This window comes from Babylonia areolata, chromosome 28, assembly GCF_041734735.1.
Source record: "Babylonia areolata isolate BAREFJ2019XMU chromosome 28, ASM4173473v1, whole genome shotgun sequence".
NCBI lineage: Eukaryota > Metazoa > Mollusca > Gastropoda > Neogastropoda > Buccinidae > Babylonia > Babylonia areolata.
The window spans coordinates 3000727-3023139 of record NC_134903.1 but is presented as its reverse complement, the minus strand read 5'-3'; the positions used below and the strand labels follow the sequence as shown (position 1 = coordinate 3023139).

Genomic DNA, 22413 nt, shown 5'->3' with positions numbered 1-22413 from the left:
GTTGTGTGTCACGGTTCATTTGTCTGGGATCATGTGTCGCATTTCATGTGTATGGGGTTGCGTGTTATGGTTCATGTCTGGGGTGCATGTCATAATTCATGTGTATGGGGTCATGTGTCACAGTTCATGTGTCTGGGATCATGTGTGGGCGGGCCCAGCCGGCGACCTATCCACATTGTCTTCACCTTGGAGTACGACAACATGGTGCTGGGCAGACGGGCAGTAGAAGTTCGAATCTGTGCCTGTCCCGGCCGAGACAGAAAGCAGGACGAAAAAGTGGCTCTGGATGAAAAGCAGCAGAAAGGTGTGTGTGTGTGTGTGTCTGTGTGTGTGTGTTGTGTTGTGTTGTCTGTGTGTGTCTGTGTCTGTGTGTGTGTGTGTGTTGTGTGTGTGTGTGTGTGTATGGTGTGTGTGTTGTATGTCTGTGTGTGTTGTATGTGTGTGTCTGTGTGTTGTGTTGTGTTGTCTGTGTGTGTGTGTGGTGTGTGTGTGTCTGTGTGTGTGTGTTGTATGTGTGTGTGTGTGTTGTATGTGTGTGTGTGTGTGTGGTGTGTGTGTGTGTATCTATGTGTGTGTGTGTGTGTATCTGTGTGTGTGTGTGTGAGGGGATGGAAAGGGACAGGGAAAGGCCAGTTTTATTGTGCTCTTTTTCCTTCTTCTCCTTCATCCGTGTTTGTGGGCAACAACTCCCTTGTTCACTCCTATGTACAAGTGGTCTTTTCCTGTTATGACTGTTTTTACCATGCCATGTAAGTGCCCATGCTCTGTTTTTTTGGGTGTGTGTGTGTGAGCTGGGTATGTTCTTGTTTCCATAACCCAGCAAATGGGGTACAGGTGTTGTGTGTGTGGTGACAGACATTGCCAAAGGTGGTGTTACAGGTCCAGGTGTGGCCAAGTATTGCCTAAACACCACCATCACCAGTGTGGGCAATACAGCACAGTAGCATACAATAGAATACAGTGCAGTACATTACAGTGCAACACAGAACAATACAATGAATACAGTATAAAACAGTATGATACCATACAGTACAATGCAATACATGTTGTGACAGACAGTGTGTGGTGTGACAGATGCTGGTGTGGCCAGGTGTTCCCTGCACACCACCATTACCAGTGTGGTGTGTCAATCACTTGGAAGGTGATGTACAGGTGTGATGTACAGGTGTGACGTGTGGTCCTGGTGTGGCCAGGTGATCCCTCCACACCACCATCACCAGTGTGGTGTGTCAATCACTTGGAAGGTGATGTACAGGTGTGATGTACAGGTGTGACGTGTGGTGATATACAGGTGTGACGTGTGGTCCTGGTGTGGCCAGGTGATCCCTCCACACCACCATCACCAGTGTGGTGTGTCAATCACTTGGAAGGTGATGTACAGGTGTGATGTACAGGTGTGACGTGTGGTGATATACAGGTGTGACGTGTGGTCCTGGTGTGGCCAGGTGATCCCTCCACACCACCATCACCAGTGTTGGCAAGAAGAGGTGTTGTACAGGTGTGATATACAGGTACAATCTGTGGTGTGACAGGTGCCGGTGTGACCAAGTATTCCCTCAACACCACCATCACCAGTGTGGGCAAGAAGAGGTGTGTTGTACAGGTGTGATATACAGGTACAATCTGTGGTGTGACAGGTGCCGGTGTGACCAAGTATTCCCTCAACACCACCATCACCAGTGTGGGCAAGAAGAGGAAGGGGGACGACAGTGAAGTCTTCACATTGACGGTAGGTCCTGTCACACTGTGTGTACGGTGATGGGAGAGAGGGGAAAATGACAACAACAAAACAATGGAAAAGTGGAAGTAAAAAAAAAAAAAATGATAATAAGGAAAAGACAAAAATATGGAACAAGTCCGAAATAGTTTTTTCTCATTTAAAAGACAGTATTAGCTCAGTGCCAGGGAAGTCAGGAAAAGTCTTGGAAACCTCAGAGAACTATTTCCAGAAAGTCTTGGGGAAATATGTTAAGCCCTTCAGGGTCTGGAAAAGTCTTGGAATTTTAATCCCCCCCCCCCCCCCTAAAAAAAACAACAACAAAAAAACCTGACCATTAGGCAGCACCATACAAAAAGAGCTTTGTGCATTGAAGAAAAAAAAAATGGTGAAAATTGAACATTGATATTCTAGGATATCCACCAGTCTCTTTTGTCAGTGGTGTTCCAGACTCCCCCCCCCCCCAACCCCTATCCCCACAACCCCCCACCCCCATTCAGTTTGGCTTTGTGTTTGGAAAGGAAAGTTTTCAGTCTGGTCTGGAAAAAGAACTTTATTTGGTCACGTTTGTGGTGACTCTGAACCAATGAAAGGAGAAGAAAACGTATGATTATTTTTAACAGGCGCTGTATAAGTATCAGTACTATTGATGATAAGGAGAATCCCCATTTTACCAGCTAGGTGAACGGAGTTGAGAACTCTTTGAGATGCTGTGTAAGATAAGCGCCAAATAAGTATCAGTAATAATGATAATGATAAGAAACCTCTTTTTACCTTCCAGGTGAAGGGAGCGGAGAACTAAGAGTTAGTGTGTAAGACAGGTGCTATATAGGTATCAGTAATAATGACAGCAAATCCCCTTTTTACCTGCCAGGTGAAGGGAGCAGAGAACTAAGAGTTAGTGTGTAAGACAGGTGCTATATAGGTATCAGTAATAATGACAGCAAATCCCCTTTTTACCTGCCAGGTGAAGGGAGCAGAGAACTAAGAGTTAGTGTGTAAGACAGGTGCTGTATAGGTATCAGTAATAATGACAGCAAATCCCCTTTTTACCTGCCAGGTGAAGGGAGCAGAGAACTAAGAGTTAGTGTGTAAGACAGGTGTTATATAGGTATCAGTAATAATGACAGCAAATCCCCTTTTTACCTGCCAGGTGAAGGGAGCGGAGAACTAAGAGTTAGTGTGTAAGACAGGTGTTATATAGGTATCAGTAATAATAACAGCAAATCCCCTTTTTACCTGCCAGGTGAAGGGAGCAGAGAACTAAGAGTTAGTGTGTAAGACAGGTGTTATATAGGTATCAGTAATAATAACAGCAAATCCCCTTTTTACCTGCCAGGTGAAGGGAGCAGAGAACTAAGAGTTAGTGTGTAAGACAGGTGTTATATAGGTATCAGTAATAATAACAGCAAATCCCCTTTTTACCTGCCAGGTGAAGGGAGCGGAGAACTAAGAGTTAGTGTGTAAGACAGGTGCTGTATAGGTATCAGTAATAATGACAGCAAATCCCCTTTTTACCTGCCAGGTGAAGGGAGCGGAGAACTAAGAGTTAGTGTGTAAGACAGGTGCTATATAGGTATCAGTAATAATGACAGCAAATCCCCTTTTTACCTGCCAGGTGAAGGGAGCGGAGAACTACAAGATGCTGTGTAAGATCCGCGACTCCCTGGAGCTTGTGGACACGCTGCCCAAACAGGTGGTGGACAACTACAAGCAGCAACAGAATGACGTCCAGCAGAGGTTAGTTTCCCTTGTATCAGTGTATTGTGTGTGTGGACAACTTCAGACATCAGTGTATTGTGTGTGTGGACAACTTCAGACAGCAACAGAACGACATCCAGAAGTTAACTCCCCTTATATCAGTGTATTGTGTGTGTGGACAACTTCAGACAGCAACAGAACGACATCCAGAAGTTAGCTCCCCTTATATCAGTGTATTGTGTGTGTGGACAACTTCAGGCAACAACAGAACGACATCCAGAAGTTAGCTCCCCTTAGTGTATTGTGTGTGTGGACAACTTCAGGCAACAACAGAACGACATCCAGAAGTTAGCTCCCCTTATATCAGTGTATTGTGTGTGTGGACAACTTCAGACAACAACAGAACGACATCCAGAAGTTAGCTCCCCTTATATCAGTGTATTGTGTGTGTGGACAACTTCAGACAACAACAGAACGACATCCAGAAGTTAGCTCCCCTTATATCAGTGTATTGTGTGTGTGGACAACTTCAGACAGCAACAGAACAACATCCAGAAGTTAGCTCCCCTTATATCAGTGTATTGTGTGTGTGGACAACTTCAGGCAACAGCAGAACAACATCCAGAAGTTAGCTCCCCTTATATCAGTGTATTGTGTGTGTGGACAACTTCAGGCAACAACAGAACGACATCCAGAAGTTAGCTCCCCTTATATCAGTGTATTGTGTGTGAGGACAACTTCAGACAGCAACAGAAGTTACGTCCCCTTATGTCAGTGTTGTGTGTGTGGACAACTTCAGACAGCAACAGAACAACATCCAGAAGTTAGCTCCCCTTATATCAGTGTATTGTGTGTGTGGACAACTTCAGACAGCAACAGAAGTTACGTCCCCTTATGTCAGTGTAATGTGTGTGTGTGGACAACTTCAGGCAACAGCAGAACAACATCCAGAAGTTAGCTCCCCTTATATCAGTGTATTGTGTGTGAGGACAACTTCAGACAGCAACAGAAGTTACGTCCCCTTATGTCAGTGTAATGTGTGTGTGTGGACAACTTCAGGCAACAGCAGAACGACAGGCAGCAAAAGTTACTTCCCTGTGTCACTCCTGTTGATTGAGGTTTTTTTCTCAGTGTTTGTGGAAGTACAGACAGCAACAAAAGGACGTCCAGCAAAGTTAAGTGTCTGCCTGACATCAGTGTTGTGTGGGTGCTATACTGCATTCCACCATTTTTCTTTCACAAAGTCTGCGAGTACGAAGTGTAGTTTTGCAAAATCGCTGGACTAGATTTCAGCCGTTTTTGTCTGCGTTTTAGTCTTAGACTTGGCTTCTGCCACCAGCCATGAATTTCTATTTCTGATGGTTGTCTGGGACAACGTGTTCAGTCTGGGTGTTTCTCTTGCTGCCTTTCCCTTGAAGTAGGTCCCCTGGTGCAGAGCTGTGACAGGAGTCAGGGTACGGGTACAGTCTTGGTACAGTTGTACCAAAGTCATGGTACAGTTGTACCAGACTCAGGGTACAGTTGTACTTGAGTCAGGGTACAGGTGTACCAGCACCTAGAGTGGTGTTAGTAATGCATGGTTGGAAGGCACTAGGTTTTTGACTCACTTGTGTAAACAAAGTGAGTCTGTGTTTTAACCCGGTGTTCGGTTGTCTGTGTGTGTGTCTGTGTCCGTGTGTGTGTGTGTCCATGGTAAACTTTAACATTGACATTTTCTCTGCAAATACTTTGTCAGTTGACACCAAATTTGGCATAAAAATAGGAAAAATTCAGTTCTTTCCAGTCATCTTGTTTAAAACAATATTGCACCTCTGGGATGGGCACAAAAATTTTTTTTTAAAAGAAGCCTAATTATATGCAAACTGCATTTACTGTTATATTTATATTTTTTGTATTCTCTAAACTTGGCACTTTGATCGCTTATTCTTACACAACAACAAGAGGAGTCATTATTATCATTTTTTGTTCAAACAGGAACTTCTTTTGCTAAGCATGGAATTTTTTTTTATTTTGCAAACGTTTTGGTGTAGATAGTAAAGAAGGGAAATTACTCTGTAATTAATGCTAGGGGACTTAATTTATTACAAGTGAGTCTTGAAGGCCTTGCCTCACTTGTTTTTGTTATTGTTGTCTTTTTAATACAGAAAACATACTGTATTGCTGTTTTCTTACAACAGATTTTCACTGTGAAATTCAGGCTGCATCTAAGGGAGAGCGTGTTGCCACAGTGCAGTGCCACTCCTTTTTTCTGCCTGCAGCTGTTTTTCTTTTCCTTTCAAAGTTTGATTTTTCAACTATGTTTTGCCAGGGACAGCAGCCCTTTTGTTGCTGTGAGTTCTTTTTCATGCACTAAGTGCATAACTGCACACAGGACATCAGCAGTTTATCATCTCAGCTAAATGACTAGCATCCAGACCACAACACACAGTCTAATGGAGGGGAAAGGAAAACCCAGCAAGTGTGTAATTTGATCCTGTGCTTTGTGCTTCCTAGGCGGATGCTTATCCACTGGGCCACCACTACTTATTCAGAATTCAGTGCTACCGTTCTCAAGACATCACGGCACCAGCCAACATTTGTATTTGTATTACTCTTTTTGTCACAACAGATTTCTCTGAAATTCGGCTGCGTCACCATACTGACAATGCGACCCATTTTTGGGGGGGGGTTTTTTTTTGCTTGTGATTTTATTTATTTTCCTATCAAAGTGGATTTTTCTACAGAATTTTTTTCAGGGACAACCCTTTTGTTGCCGTGGGTTCTTTTACGTGCGCCTAATTTTAGCATGCTGCACACGGGACCTTAGTTTATCGTCTCATCCAAATGACTAACATCCAGACGACCACTCAAGGTCTAGTGGAGGGGAAGAAAATGCTGGCGACTGCCAGTGTGATTCGAACCAGTGCGCTCAGATTCTCTCGCTTCCAAGGCAGACGCGTTACCTCTAGGCAAACACACCACTTCAGGGACTACTTAACTCTATATTTCATTTCTCAATCAGTGTATCATGGCACCAGCCATCATTTAGGTTTCAGGGACTACTTTATGCTTCCTTTCTCGGTGCATTGGCACCAGCCAACAATCAGGTTTCAGGAACTACTTAACTCTATATATCCTTTCTCAGTGTATCACTGTGCTAGCCAACATTTAGGTTTCAGGGACAACCTAACTCTATGCTTCCTATCTGAGTGTATCACTGTGCTAGCCAACATTTATATTTCAGGGACAACCTAACTCTATGCTTCCTTTCTCAGTGTATCACTGTGCTAGCCAACATTTAGGTTTCAGGGACAACCTAACTCTATGTTTCCTTTCTCAGTGTATCACTGTGACAGCCAACATTTAGGTTTCAGGGACAACCTAACTCTATGCTTCTTTCTGAGTGTATCACTGTGCTAGCCAACATTTAGGTTTCAGGGACAACCTAACTCTATGCTTCCTTTCTGAGTGTATCACTGTGCTAGCCAACATTTAGGTTTCAGGGACAACCTAACTCTATGCTTCCTTTCTCAGTGTATCACTGTGACAGCCAACATTTAGGTTTCAGGGACAACCTAACTCTATGCTTCTTTCTGAGTGTATCACTGTGCTAGCCAACATTTAGGTTTCAGGGACAACCTAACTCTATGCTTCCTTTCTCAGTGTATCACTGTGCTAGCCAACATTTAGGTTTCAGGGACAACCTAACTCTATGCTTCCTTTCTCAGTGTATCACTGTGACAGCCAACATTTAGGTTTCAGGGACAACCTAACTCTATGCTTCCTTTCTCAGTGTATCACTGTGACAGCCAACATTTAGGTTTCAGGGACAACCTAACTCTATGCTTCCTTTCTCAGTGTATCACTGTGCTAGCCAACATTTAGGTTTCAGGGACAACCTAACTCTATGCTTCCTTTCTCAGTGTATCACTGTGCTAGCCAACATTTAGGTTTCAGGGACAACCTAACTCTATGCTTCCTTTCTCAGTGTATCACTGTGCTAGCCAACATTTAGGTTTCAGGGACAGCTTAACTCTACACTTCCTTTATTAATGTAACACAGCACCAGCCAACATTCAGGGGACTTTGGGGACTACTTTATGCTTCATTTCTCAGTGTATCACGGTGCAAGCCAACATAGATTTCAGGGACTACTTTATGCTTCATTTCTCAGTGTATCACGGTGCAAGCCAACATAGATTTCAGGGACTACTTTATGCTTCATTTCTCAGTGTATCACGGTGCAAACCAACATAGATTTCAGGGACTACTTTATGCTTCCTTTCTCAGTGTATCACGGTGCAAGCCAACATAGATTTCAGGGACTACTTTATGCTTCCTTTCTCAGTGTATCACGGTGCCAACCAACGTAGATTTCAGGGACTACTTTATGCTTCCTTTCTCAGTGTATCACGGTGCAAGCCAACATAGATTTCAGGGACTACTTTATGCTTCCTTTCTCAGTGTATCACGGTGCAAGCCATTATAGATTTCAGGGACTACTTTATGCTTCCTTTCTCAGTGTATCACGGTGCAAGCCATTATAGATTTCAGGGACTACTTTATGATTCCTTTCTCAGTGTATCACGGTGCCAACCAACAGTTAGGTTTCAGAGACCACTTAACTTTATGGTTCCTTTCTCATTGTATCATGGTGCCAACCAGATGCTTGTAGTTTTGGTCAGGGAATCTGAGCAACTTCCGAAGACAAAGAGACACAACTCCACCCTGGCTAGGAGCCAGTCAAGGCCCACAAAAAGTCGGCAGTAGTATACGTTGTTAGGTTTGTACACTTCTGGGTTTTGATCCCACAACTCCTGCAGAGAACTCCACCATGGGATGTGTCCTGCTCATTGATGTTTACCGTAAAGTTTGGTCTATAAGCCACGACTTTTTACCCCAGCTTCAACCTCTGCGGCTTATACAATGATGTGGCTTATTTGCGGATTTTAACGATCCCGGGAGTGTCACGTTCTCGTCTATTCTTAGCTGCCCTTCAGCTCACCAAAATCATGATTTCTGTCCATGAATTTTTGGATGAGCTTCAGGATAGTGTGCTGACTGTTCACGTTTTATAAATCAAATCTGCACACATTAAAGCCTTCAGATCAGCATTCAGTTCTACTCTGCTCAAGCGTACACCCTCATCATGCCGAAAACATTACGTCATGCCTATGATGCAGCCTTCAAATTGAAGGTGATCGACCTAGCAGACGACAGTGCAAGCGACGAACCAGCAGCGACCTCCACCTTCATGAAGTGAAAGCGAGGCTAAGTCAGTGACAAGATGGCGGAGGAAGCTGTGCTGGTTCTCTTCAACTCGGACACTGAAGACAAAGATTTTAGTGGATTCAGTGAGCAGGATGACGTTGAATAAATGTGACTATCCCTAAATTATGGATCTTATTTTTGTTGTGTTTATTTATTATTTTTTGGTGGCACTAGCAGTATTTTCGCTTGCTTTTCTTTGTGTTGTTCCTGCTTGTGTTTATTTCATAACCTACAGTATCAACAGCTTTTCTTAGTACTTTGAAGTCATATCTCTAATGTGTGCACATTAGGCAATGTGTTATAGTTGTAAAGAAATCAAGATGGTTTGGAAACGGTTGTGTGTGTGTGTTTTCAAAGGTGTAGCAGGTATACATATGCAGTGATGTTAGTGTCCATGTGCAAACACATGTTAAGTGTACACTCATATCGACTTACATGCATGTGCGTGCACACACACACACATACACACACACATACACGTGCGTGTGCACTCTCTCTCTTTCTTTCACACTGTCTCTCTTTCTCACACAGATACACACACACAGGTTCTGTGTGTGTGAGTGTGTGTCTCTCTCTCAGACACCTACACACCTTCATACATCACCAATATCAAGACAGATAAACACAGCTGTGTGCCCATAAGAAGTTTCTAACACCCCTCCATTCCCAACTTTTCTCTGTCAACTTTCACTTTTCATAACTGTTCTTCCAGTTACCAACAGTTTTCAGGGTCCAGTTTGTAACAGATGCTGTCGTGGGCATTTTTGATGGAGAGAAGGGCATGAGGGTGGGAGGGGGAGGTTTACAGGGGTTGCTCAATTGGAAGCAGTCCTTGGAGATTTTATAGTCATCTTAATTTCACAGACTGCTCAGTTAAAAGTAAGCCATAGAGATATGATTGTTCGTCTTAATTGCACTGGCACTTTGCGTTTGTGTGGGTTATTGCTGAGTGATAAGCAGTCCACAGAGATGTTACTGTCATCTTAATTGTGTTGACATTTGACATGTGGGTTATTGCTCCATTTTAAACTAGTCCTTGGAGAAGTTACTGTGGTCTTGATTTCACTGACATTTGACGCAGCGTTTATGTTACATACTGCAGCTCAGACGGACGTTTTTGTGATGAATGAAATGTGAATGGGGAGGGGGGAAAAAAAGAAAGAATAAAACCTGTTTGTATTGTACTGCAGTGTGCCTGTGCCAGATGTCATTTCGACACGGACAGTTTTTGTTCCTGCACAGAACTAACAGAAAGCCATGCCTTGGTTGCTTGTTTTCCCTTTGCACAGGTATTGAGCAAGCCACTTGCAATGCAGGGACCATTCACTCGCTTTGTCGCCATTTTCAGTTCCACCCCTACCCCCTATTCCCCCATCCCCGCCCAAAGAAAACAAGGGACAGAGATTATTCAATGGTGTCAAAGGTTTGGGGAAAGAAATAAGGGAAAGCAATAATGAAAAAATCTCAAAATGATATCTCCTTCTGAAGAGAAGGGTTAAAAAGAAAAGGGGGCGGGGGAGGGAGAGCTGGGGCGGGGGGGGGGGGGGGGGGGGGGGGGGGGCTAAGAAGGAGCAAAGTTGCTAATTTTATTTTGGAGGGAAAACCTACATTGGAGCAAAGCAGGGGGTATTAAAAATAAATAAATAAGTAAAAAGAAAGAAAGAGAGAGAGAGAGAGACAACCAGCTTGGTATTTAGGTGAAAACCTTCTAACAAGCAAGGATGAGAAAGGGAGAGAAGTGAGATGACCAATTTAATTTTGGGGAGAGGCTAAAGGAGGGGAAGGGGGGGCAGTGGTTGGGTTGGGGGTTGGGGGGATAGTCATTTCTCAACAAAAAAATTCTACTCTTTCTTTGAAACCTAATACCTAGCAGGGGCCGAGTAAGAAAAGAAAGCATCTATTCCCAGTGAGTTGTACTTTTCCTCTTGTATGTAGTCACCCTCTTGCCTGATGTGTAGCGTGGTGTAGCTAAACATGGTCCCTTTGGGTGCTTGCAGGTGGCTGGCTCAGTGCCTGGGGGAGGAAAACAAGGGCAAACTACTGCAGAAGAAAAAGAAGTTGCTGTCCAAACCGGCCACAAAACTCATGAAACGACCCTAGACCTGACCCACACCCACACCTTGACCCACGTGTGGGGGGAAGCGTGTCGAGCCATGTTCCGAAGCTTCGTCCCCCGTCTTGTGAAAAACCTGTCTCGGATTAAAACAGGGTGTCTGACTTACTGAGGAATGCCTTTAAAACAGGGCATGTGACTCGCGGAATGTTTTTTTAAAAACTAGGAGTGGGACATACGTTAAAACGGAGCATGTGACTTATGAAATGCCTTTAAAACATGGTGTCTGACTTACGTTGAAATGGGGCATTTGAGTTATGTTAAATAGGGCATGTGACTCATGAAATGTCCTTAAAACAGGACATCTGACTGGGGTTAAAATGGGACGTGTGACTTATGAAATGCGTTCATGCCTTTAAAATGGGGCATCTGATGTATTGAATGTCTCTGAAATGGAACATGTGACTTATGAAATGCCTTTAAAACATGGCATGTGACTTAGGTTGACTACTAAAATATCAAAACAGGCATGTGAAAATTGAAAGGCCTTTAAAAACAGGACATCCGACTTCAATGCCTTTGAACGGGGGGAGGAGAATTACGTGCTGTTGAGTTGGCAGTCATTCAGGATTCAGTGTGTACTAAGGATAACTTATAACAGAGGTGCAAGGACAGTGGTTTTTCTCCTGCAATACAGTTATTTTTTCTAATAATTTTCAAATATATATATATGTATTAAAAATTTAAAATTTTTTTAAAGATTTAAACTACATGGGTGTTGTAGACATAACTGTGTTTTGTTTGAACATGTAGCACTCTGTTGATCTCCCTTGTTCACTCTCTGGTGAAAGGAGGAACATTTGTGTGATGGGTTGAGAGGGGAAAGTGTGTGTGTTTGTGTTGTTGGTGTTGTTTTCCTTTTTTCTAAATTGTGATATCTTCAAAAGAAACAGCTGTTAATCAGATATTTATTGTTACATAATCCGTGGGCAATTGTACTGACAAAATTTGGGAATCAGCAGATCTGATCTGCATGCTTGGGCAAACGTCCAGTATGGACTCTTTATTAAAAATAACGATGATAATAATGATAAATAAAGAAAAAAGAGAAAAAATTTTTATTTCCTTCTTTTTTTTTCCAGTATGTTGATTATGGTTCAGCTTTGGCCTTTGAACAAATCAAAAGAAGCTGTGGTGTGGTGTTTGGATAAAGGTTGGCTCTAGCCTTGCCTTGGAACTCCTTGGCAAATCCTGTAGCAATAAACTCTGCTGTTGTAAATCGTAAGAAGAATAGTAGTGTTTGTTGCTGTACAGATTAGCAGAACAGTGATTTACCTGTCATGCAAGATTAGAACACTGTTACGACGGGCGCAATAGCCGAGTGGTTAAAGCGTTGGACTGTCAATCTGAGGGTCCCGGGTTCGAATCACGGTGACGGCGCCTGGTGGGTAAAGGGTGGAGATTTTTACGATCTCCCAGGTCAGCATATGTGCAGACCTGCTAGTGCCTGAACCCCCTTCGTGTGTATATGCAAGCAGAAGATCAAATACGCACGTTAAAGATCCTGTAATCCATGTCAGCGTTCGGTGGGTTATGGAAACAAGAACATACCCAGCATGCACACCCCCAAAAACGGAGTATGGCTGCCTACATGGCGGGGTAAAAATGGTCATACACGTAAAAGCCCACTCGTGTGCATACGAGTGAACGCAGAAGAAGAAGAAGGAGAAGAAGAACACTGTACACTAATTTGCCTTGTAAGGTGTGTGTGGTTGTGGTAACGTTAATGACACCTTGTGATGAAGTTGGAAGCGGGTTATCTTGAGGTACAGTTGAGAATGGTCAACATTTACCTTGTAGGTAAATTGAGGATGATGTTTGTATTGTGTGTAAAGTTTGACGTGGGTTGTCTTTTGGTTGGAGAAGACGAGCAGCACTTGCCTTGTGGTAAGGTTAAGGCTAATGTTACCTTGTGTAAAGGAGGGCATGGGTTGTCTTTGTTTTGAAATAAGATGAAACAACACTTTGCCTTTTGATAATGTTACGGATAGTCTTTACCTTGTGGAAAAGAGAAGTCAAAGACAAGGTGTCTGAGAAAAAAAGGAGATGATGTTGTCAGCAGAACAAAAAAATGATGTAATAAAATAGAGAATGCAGGTATTGTAAGAAGAATATATTTATCGTGGAAATCTTTTTTGTCTCAGAGAAAGAAGAAAATGTCAGCAGAACAGTCATGAACAAACAAAATAGGAAATGCAGATACTGTAAAAAAAAATAATTGAGTAGTCAGGGGGAGTCTTTCTTGTGAATGTGATAGTATATTTCTCTCTGTGTGTTTTTTTTTTTTGTTTGTTGTTGTTTCTGGAAGAGACCAGTGGGTGCATGGTTGGTGTATATTTGATGAGGGGGAAATGAGAGAGTGATGTGATGTGTGTGTGAGAGGGGAAGAAAGAGAGAGAGGTGAAAGAGAGCAAGTAAAATAAGCACAGAGAGAGAGAGAGAGATGTAAGAGAGAGAGAGAAAACAACACAAAATCATCGTGTGGCTTTTTACAGTGTTTACTGATGCCATTGATAATACAAGAGTATTTATATCCAGTACTTACACTTTCAAAATGGTGTCTCAGATGTGATTTAAAAGGATGTTTTTGTGATGTAACCTTTTGTGTGTGTGTGTGTGAAATGCTGTAGTCTGCCTTGTGGCATAGTGAAAACATTTTGCCTGGTTTTTCTTCTACTTCCCAAACTCTGAAGAGCCAGTGGGACGCTGGACAAAAGATTCCCCCAAGCCTGTCAGTAGAGTGTCAGAGGGGTACTGGACAACACAACTGTTAACCACATTCCCCAAGCCTGTCAGTAGCGTGTCAAAGGGGTACTGGACAACACAACTGTTAACCACATTCCCCAAGCCTGTCAGTAGTGTCAAAGGGGTACTGGACAACCCAACTGTTAACCACATTCCCCAAGCCTGTCAGTGTGTCAAAGGGGTACTGGACAACACAGCTGTTAACCACATTCCCCAAGCCTGTCAGTGTGTCAAAGGGGTACTGGACAACACAACTGTTAACCACATTCCCCAAGCCTGTCAGTGTGTCAAAGGGGTACTGGACAACACAGCTGTTAACCACATTCCCCAAGCCTGTCAGTGTGTCAGAGGGGTACTGGACAACACAACTGTTAACCACATTCCCCAAGCCTGTCAGTGTGTCAAAGGGGTACTGGACAACACAGCTGTTAACCACATTCCCCAAGCCTGTCAGTGTGTCAAAGGGGTACTGGACAACACAGCTGTTAACCACATTCCCCAAGCCTGTCAGTGTGTCAAAGGGGTACTGGACAACACAGCTGTTAACCACATTCCCCAAGCCTGTCAGTGTGTCAAAGGGGTACTGGACAACACAGCTGTTAACCACATTCCCCAAGCCTGTCAGTGTGTCAGAGGGGTACTGGACAACACAGCTGTTAACCACATTCCCCAAGCCTGTCAGTGTGTTAAGGGGGTACTGGACAACACAGCTGTTAACCACATTCCCCAAGCCTGTCAGTGTGTCAAAGGGGTACTGGACAACACAGCTGTTAACCACATTCCCCAAGCCTGTCAGTGTGTTAAGGGGGTACTGGACAACACAGCTGTTAACCACATTCCCCAAGCCTGTCAGAGTGTCAAAGGGGTACTGGACAACACAACTGTTAACCACATTCCCCAAGCCTGTCAGTGTGTCAAAGGGGTACTGGACAACACAACTGTTAACCACATTCCCTAAGCTTGTCAGTGTGTCAGAGGGGTACTGGACAACACAACTGTTAACCACATTCCCCAAGCCTGTCAGTGTGTCAAAGGGGTACTGGACAACACAGCTGTTAACCACATTCCCCAAGCCTGTCAGAGTGTCAGAGGGGTACTGGACAACACAACTGTTAACCACATTCCCCAAGCCTGTCAGTGTGTCAAAGGGGTACTGGACAACACAACTGTTAACCACATTCCCCAAGCCTGTCAGTGTGTCAAAGGGGTACTGGACAACACAACTGTTAACCACATTCCCCAAGCCTGTCAGTGTGTCAAAGGGGTACTGGACAACACAACTGTTAACCACATTCCCCAAGCCTGTCAGTGTGTCAAAGGGGTACTGGACAACACAGCTGTTAACCACATTCCCCAAGCCTGTCAGTAGCGTGTCAAAGCCAGTGGTTTTCCCGTCCATTCTGTAATGTTGTCAGTCCACTGTTTCTTTCAGTCTTCCTCTCTGTCTCCCTCCCTCAACAGTTCCCAGGAGGATTGGTTTGGCCAGACCATTGGATCTTTGTGAAGGGGCCATGCTGGTGTAGTTTCCTCTTCCTGACTGATGTCAGCAGATCTTTGTGAAGGGGCCATGCTGATGTAGTTTCCTCTTCCTAACTGATGTCAGCAGATCTTTGTGAAGGGGCCATGCTGGTGTAGTTTCCTCTTCCTGACTGATGTCAGCAGATCTTTGTGAAGGGGCCATGCTGATGTAGTTTCCTCTTCCTAACTGATGTCAGCAGATCTTTGTGAAGGGGCCATGCTGATGTAGTTTCCTTTTCCTAACTGATGTCAGCAGATCTTTGTGAAGGGGCCATGCTGGTGTAGTTTCCTTTTCCTGACTGATGTCAGCAGATCTTTGGTCCAGTGTGTTGCTTCACAGTCTCATTTAAAGTCATGAAAAAAGGAAGAAAATATTCCCAGTCTCATTCTTTCATACACAGCACTGCCTGACTTGTATTGCTTTTGAGTCTTGACTAGATGTTGTACCAAACTTTACTGAGAAGCATGTGTAGTGAACTGCATTTGAGTCTTTACTAGGTATTGTACCAAACTTTACTGAGAAGCATGTGTAGGGAACTACATTTGAATCTTAATCAGGTATTGTGCCAAACTTTGCCGAGAAGCGTGTGTTGTGAACTGCATTCGAGTCTTTACTAGGTATTGTACCAAACTTTGCCGAGAAGCGTGTGTAGTGAAATGCATTTGAGTCTTTACTAGATGTTGTACCAAGCTTTGCCGAAAAGCGTGTGTAGGGAACTGCATTTGAGTCTTGATCAAGTATTGTACCAAACTCTGCTGAGAAGCGTGTGTAGTGAACTGCACTCGAGTCTTTACTAGATGTTGTACCAAGCTTTGCCAAGATGCGTGTGTAAGACAGACCCTAGGCAGTGTGGAGAATGTGGAAGTAGGTCAGCCTGCCAGACTGATTTAGAGTGACTGAAGCCATGGTGCATGTGACGATTAGCCAGTGATATCGTAGACAGGAGTTCCATCTTAACCCCCCCAAGGGATATATTTCATAATAGGTCAAACACATGAGTTTTATCATATGGATCTGCAGTGTGGTCACCAGCAGATGATTTAGCACCAATCAGTTTAGAGAGTCTTCACGCTTTGAGACTTGGACCAAAAACCAGATGGGTGCTGAGGAATATGTATAATGGCGGATATATCTGTGCATTATTTTTGACGGATTAAGCAAAAAAAACTTCCCCTTTGTAAATATCACTTAGCCATTTGACATTTGTTTATCAGATTAATATGATTATGACAGTGCTGTCAAATCAAAATAGAATTAAGGGATATTCTTCAAAGTGTATTATTTTTTAAGTTGATTTACATTTGTGTTATATCTTACCTGTATTTATGATTTTTTTTATCATGAATTTGCTGAAACATCAAATTTATATTTTACACTGCAAAAGTAAAACTGTGATGATGATTTAATCTTGCAAGTTACATTGATCCAAACTGACATGGGAAAATAAAGATGTTACCCTGAGGTAATATACAAGGTTCAAAATATATGTGATCCAAATGGTTGATTGATTTTACATCTAATTGGGAGTTTGAACAGAAAGGAAAAAAGATATGGGTGTGTCCCAAACTTCTACCATGAGCTGGAAAAAGTGCATGCTGGGATCATATTTGATTGTTGATGCGCTTGATTTATAAACCATTCAACAATTCATCAGCAAGTGTGATATTAAGGTTCAAAATGTAACTATTTTAACAGCATTTAAACATACCTGTTTTAACATAACTACTTTAACAAAGTTTAAACATGACGATGTGGTGTGCATCAGTGAACGAACGATGACATGCAATGTTTTAGGGCAGTGTGAATTTTGTGGTGGTGGCTTTCAGAATGATTAGTTCCCGCAGTAGTGGCCATTCGTGTGACAGCATTGAAAGAATAATAGTAGTAGTGCTGCTGTGTAGGCCATTCAGCCAGTTGTCTCTCTCTCCACCCCCACCTCCACCCCCAGGCACCCCTCTCCAGCTGCACTTACACACATTTGTAAGTGGACATAACCACATGCATGCAAAAGCGTTCACTCAAAATATGCATTTAACTCACTCAGTACGGCCAGTCCTCTCTTCTCCTCTACACAGAGCCCTCGGATGTCCAGTGGGTGTCTGAATGACCCAACCTTTAGCTTCCGTCGTCAGAATTGTGGTATTCTTTGTCAACATTCACGTCTTCAGTATAAGAGCCTTCCGCTTGCAATATTTTGATGATGGTAATTGGGGTGAAACGCTGTTAACGTCGTCTCTTTCGCCGTTTGTATGGAAAGAGTTAACGAAAAGAAAAAAAAGAAAATAACAGTGCACAAAGAATAAAATGACAGACCCTTCAATCACGTGCTACTGTAGAATAGCATGGATACACACACGCTGCTCAGTTGGAAATTGTGTTACTTTTTTTGTCCCGGCAGATTTCTTTGTGTGAAAGTCAGGCTGCTCTCTCGTCAGGGAGAACAACACATGGCAGTGCACTATCACCATGCTTTGGTCTGTGGTGTGTTGTTTTTCTGTAGGTGTCATGTTTGTTATATAGACTGCAGGTGTGATATGCTTTGTTATGAATATATATATATATATATATTCGTATTTCTTTTTATCACAACAGATTTCTCTGTGTGAAATTCGGGCTGCTCTCCCCAGGGAGAGCGCGTCGCTACACTACAGCACCACCCTTTTTTTTTTTTTTTTCTTCTTTCTTTCTTTTTTTTTTCCTGCATGCAGTTTTTTATTTGTTTTCCTATCGAAGTGGATTTTTCTACAGAATTTTGCCAGGAACAACCCTTTTGTTGCCGTGGGTTCTTTTATGTGCGCTAAGTGTTTGCTGCACATGGGACCTCGGTTTATCGTCTCATCCGAATGACTAGCGTCCAGACCACCTCTCAAGGTGTAATGGAGGGGGAGAAAATATCGGCGGCTGAGCCGTGATTCCAATCAGCGCCCTCAGATTCTCTTGCTTCCTAGGCAGACGCGTTACCTCTATGCCATATATATCTTCTTGATTCCAAACAGCTGAAGAGAGAAAGGACTAAACTATTGATACTGATGTGCAAAATATTTGAAATGAAGTCTCTCAGCTGATGGTGTGACAGGCACTGAAAGTCCGTGACTGACATGAAACTTGGCTGTCGAGTGTCATGTTATGTGATTATGTGTGATAGAATAGTGCTTTAAGTGAGACTGAACAGTTGTCGGTTGTCGATTTTTGGGGGTGGGGGTGGCGTGGGGGGGGTTGTTTTGTTCTTTTTTTGTTGGTGGTTTGTTTTTTTTGTACCATGAGTCAGTGCTGTTAGTTGCAACACAACCCTTTACAAACTTTCGCCGTCACTTTCTCTTTCGTTTTTGGCCACCCAGCACACATATTCATGCGTGCGCGCGCACACACATACACACACACACACACACACACACACACACACACACACACACACACCCATGTACACACTGTCACATACATGTACTTGCACAGGCACACACACAATACACGAAGGTACTTGCGCACACACAATACATGCGCATGCATGCAAGCACACAGAAACACGCACACGCGTGCGCACACATACACACACACACCTGGTATTTATTAACTTTAGATTTTTCTGTTTTTAATTGTGGAAAAGTATTGTTGCATTTATGTTATGTGCCAGGTGGGATAAAAGAAACAAAAACAGTCCCAATTTTTTTAACACTGCATGCACGTGCGCGCGCACACACACACCACAGAAAGACTGCAAAAGCAAAAAGAAAAAAAAGAGAAACTTCTGAAAACATTCCAAAGTCAAGGTTCCATTTCTGGGGAATTTATATGGCAGCGTGTACAGATGTGTCAATTCCAATACAGATTATTTTTTATTCAGCGGAGATTGCATAATAGGATCTGATACCTTAAGCGTTCGTGACTATCTTCAATGTACACGTGTGCATGTGTACACACACACATTTGTATGTTTTGGACTTTCTCCAATAATAAGTATGACAATATTTTATAATTAGTATTACTTATTATGAATTTGTGGGTGTGTTATAAGTGGATAACTTTCCGTCCAGATAATTTGTGTTAATTTATTTATTTCCTTGTGTCAACATTTGAATGTATTAAATGTCTGTTAATTGGGTTGTTTTATGATTTTTATATTATACAATCTACTGTTAACATTTTTTATGTTGTACAATCTGTTGTGATATACTTTTTGGCTTTTTGAGATTTGTATGATATATGTTATTTGATTATATTATGTATATGCTGTAATTGTTTGCTGTATTTGCTGTTGTTGTTTTTTTATATGTATACTTCTGCCTTCTAACATGTCAGGTCATTTTATTTGATATTTTCTTTCGAACAAGTAATTTTAGTGTCTGTACTTTTGTATATCCTTTCTTGCCAAAATATTAAGGTAACACTTTGATATAGAGGGTGGGACGGTAGAGAATGCTATGTATATTGAATTCATAGACACAAGTGAATACACAAAGTGCGCTCACATAGCCATACACACAAGCACTCTTGAGAAATAGTTGATAGTCTTTGTGGGTTTGTTGCTCAAACATACATGCATGCATCAACTGAGTGCACGCATGCACACACACATGCTTGCACATACACTTGCCTGCATGCCCATAGATTTACAAATATTGATTCGCATACATACAAAAAACTCACTTAACACCATTCACATGCACAGAGAACACACGCACACATACGTGCGCACACACACACACACACACACACACACAAACATGCTTGCCCACATATGCATGTATGGGCATACTCCACACAGAGGTACCTACATACTCACATGCACACACCACACACACACACACAACACACACACACACACCACACACACACACACACACACACACACACACACACACACACATTGTTAAATCTAATTGCACATTAATTATGCATTTCTTGGTAGTTTTCTACCTTTTATGTTTTCCTCTACATCCCACACCCTCACGCAAACAGGCATGTACTTAACTCACCAAAATACAGGCATGCGCATATTTGCTCCCACAAACGATATGATAGTGATAATAATCATCATCATCATCATCACTACATATACAAAATACACAAATATAAAACTTTTAAAAATAATTTATATTGATGAGAAACAGGTATTTTGGTCACATTTCTCTCACGTCACATCAACAGCTGATCACCAGTCAGTCATTGTCACTGTGCATGACTGTGTTGCCATTACTGTCATGACATGGTTTACATTCCATCATCTTTGATCTCTCTGCTGAATTGTTCAGTGTTTGGTTTGAATGAATGGAAACTGCTCAGTGTGGTGTGTGTGTGTTTGTGTGTCATTGTGTTTTTGTATATGTGTATGTGTGTGTACTTGTGTGTGTGTGTGTACTTGTGTGTGTGTGTTCATTGTTTGTGTGTGTCCTTTGTGTGTGTGTCCATGTGCATGTATACTTGTGTATGTGTGTTTATATGTGTATGTTGTGTGTGTGTGTGTGTGTATGTGTGCAAGCATGAAACAGAGGCTGACTTGGTTTGTTGATGGATTGTTTGACTTCTCTTGACTTCTTCCTTCAAATCCCTCTCCCTCTCTCTCCCTCTTTCTCTCTCCCTCTTTCTCTCTCTCTCTCTCTCTCTCTCTCTGTCTCTCCCTCTTTCTCTCTCTCTCTCTCTCTCACACACACACACACATACACACACACACACACTCACTCACACACACACACACACACACACACACTCACATATAACATTGCTCCTTTCAACATTCACAATACACATGTTGTCTCACTCCTATCATAATACTGACAGCACACACACTCTCACACACTCTCTCTCTCTCTCTCTCACACACACACACACACACACACACACACACAACATACACATATTAACATGGCCAACAGACCAGCATCAGCTTACACATGTGACCACTGCGACAGAGACTGTCTCTCTCGCATCGGTCTCTACAGTCACAGGCGACGCTGCTTGGTCCAAGCAGACAGCCCAGTTAGACATTAGGTCGGATATACTCTATCCATGGTCAGCCATGACCAAAGGAGGCCTACTATATCACAATGCTTGACATCAATATTACAATTCTTAACAACCATATCAGTGCTTGACATCAGTTTCTTAACAACCAGATCAAAATGCTTGACATCAATATTACAATTCTTAACAACCATATCACAATGCTTGACATCAATATTACAATTCTTAACAACCATATTACAATGTTTGACATCAATATTACAATTCTTAACAACCATATCACAATGCTTGACATCAATATTACAATTCTTAACAACCATATTACAATGTTTGACATCAATATTACAATTCTTAACAACCATATTACAATGTTTGACATCAATATTACAATTCTTAACAACCATATCACAATGCTTGACATCAATATTACAATTCTTAACAACCAAGAAGACAATACTTAACAACCATACCACAATACTTAAACATTATCATAACACCGAAAACCAATCCAAATACTTGCACATTATTTGATTCAAAACGGACTTCTGTCTCTTGGGACTTCTATCTCTGGGGACTTCTATCTCTGGGGACTTCTATCTCTGGGGACTTCTGTCTCTTGGGACTTCTATCTCTGGGGACTTCTGTCTCTTGGGACTTCTGTCTCTGGGGACTTCTATCTCTGGGGACTTCTGTCTCTTGGGACTTCTATCTCTGGGGACTTCTGTCTCTTGGGACTTCTATCTCTGGGGACTTCTGTCTCTTGGGACTTCTATCTCTGGGGACCCACTGACCCAGGTTCAACTGCCGTTCAGATGGAAGCTTTCTCCAGTTTTCCAAGATCTTGTTTTTAGTATTTTCCAGGTGATAAAGTAGCATGGTGGCCTAGTGGTAACACGTCCACCTAGGAAGCGAGAGAACCTGAGCCGCATTGGTTTGAATCCCACACTCCCCACTATTTCCTCCTCCTCCTCTAGACTCTTGAGGGGAGGAGGTCTGGATGCTAGTCATTCAGATGAGATGATAAACTGAGGTCCTGTGTGCAGCATGCACCTGGCACACGTAAAAGAACCTGTGGCAACAAAAGTGTTGTCTTGTCCGTGGAGAAATTAGGTTAAAAAAAAAAATTTATCCACTTTGATAGGAAAACTAATGCACTGGCAGGGAAGAAAAAAAAAACAAGGTGGTGCTGTGCCTTTTCTGAGGAGAGCAACCTGGATTTTGCTTGGAGAAAACGTGTTGACAAAATGTAGTACAGTACAATACAATGCAGAATATAAAGCATCCATATCAATCAGGTGCCTATGGGCAGAAGTGGTCAAGCGTTAGCCTTCTGGTCTAGAGATCCCGTTTCAGCATGATGTTGTGTGCCTGTGAAAGAGGACTTCCCTTTTCTTCTTCTTCTTCTTCTTT

At 42.5% G+C, this 22413-nt stretch overlaps 1 protein-coding gene across 1 annotated transcript in view; it reads left to right on the top strand.

Annotated features, from left to right (window-relative positions):
• Window positions 1–22413, top strand: part of LOC143301753 (uncharacterized) — a 51290-nt gene that overhangs the window by 20770 nt on the left and 8107 nt on the right. Inside the window, exons 7-12 of the mRNA XM_076616141.1 lie at window positions 124–304; window positions 1638–1729; window positions 3336–3457; window positions 10666–10741; window positions 13630–14431; window positions 14561–14887. Of these exons, the coding sequence (XP_076472256.1) occupies window positions 124–304; window positions 1638–1729; window positions 3336–3457; window positions 10666–10741; window positions 13630–14431; window positions 14561–14887 (1600 nt within the window). The remainder of the gene's footprint in view (window positions 1–123; window positions 305–1637; window positions 1730–3335; window positions 3458–10665; window positions 10742–13629; window positions 14432–14560; window positions 14888–22413) is intronic.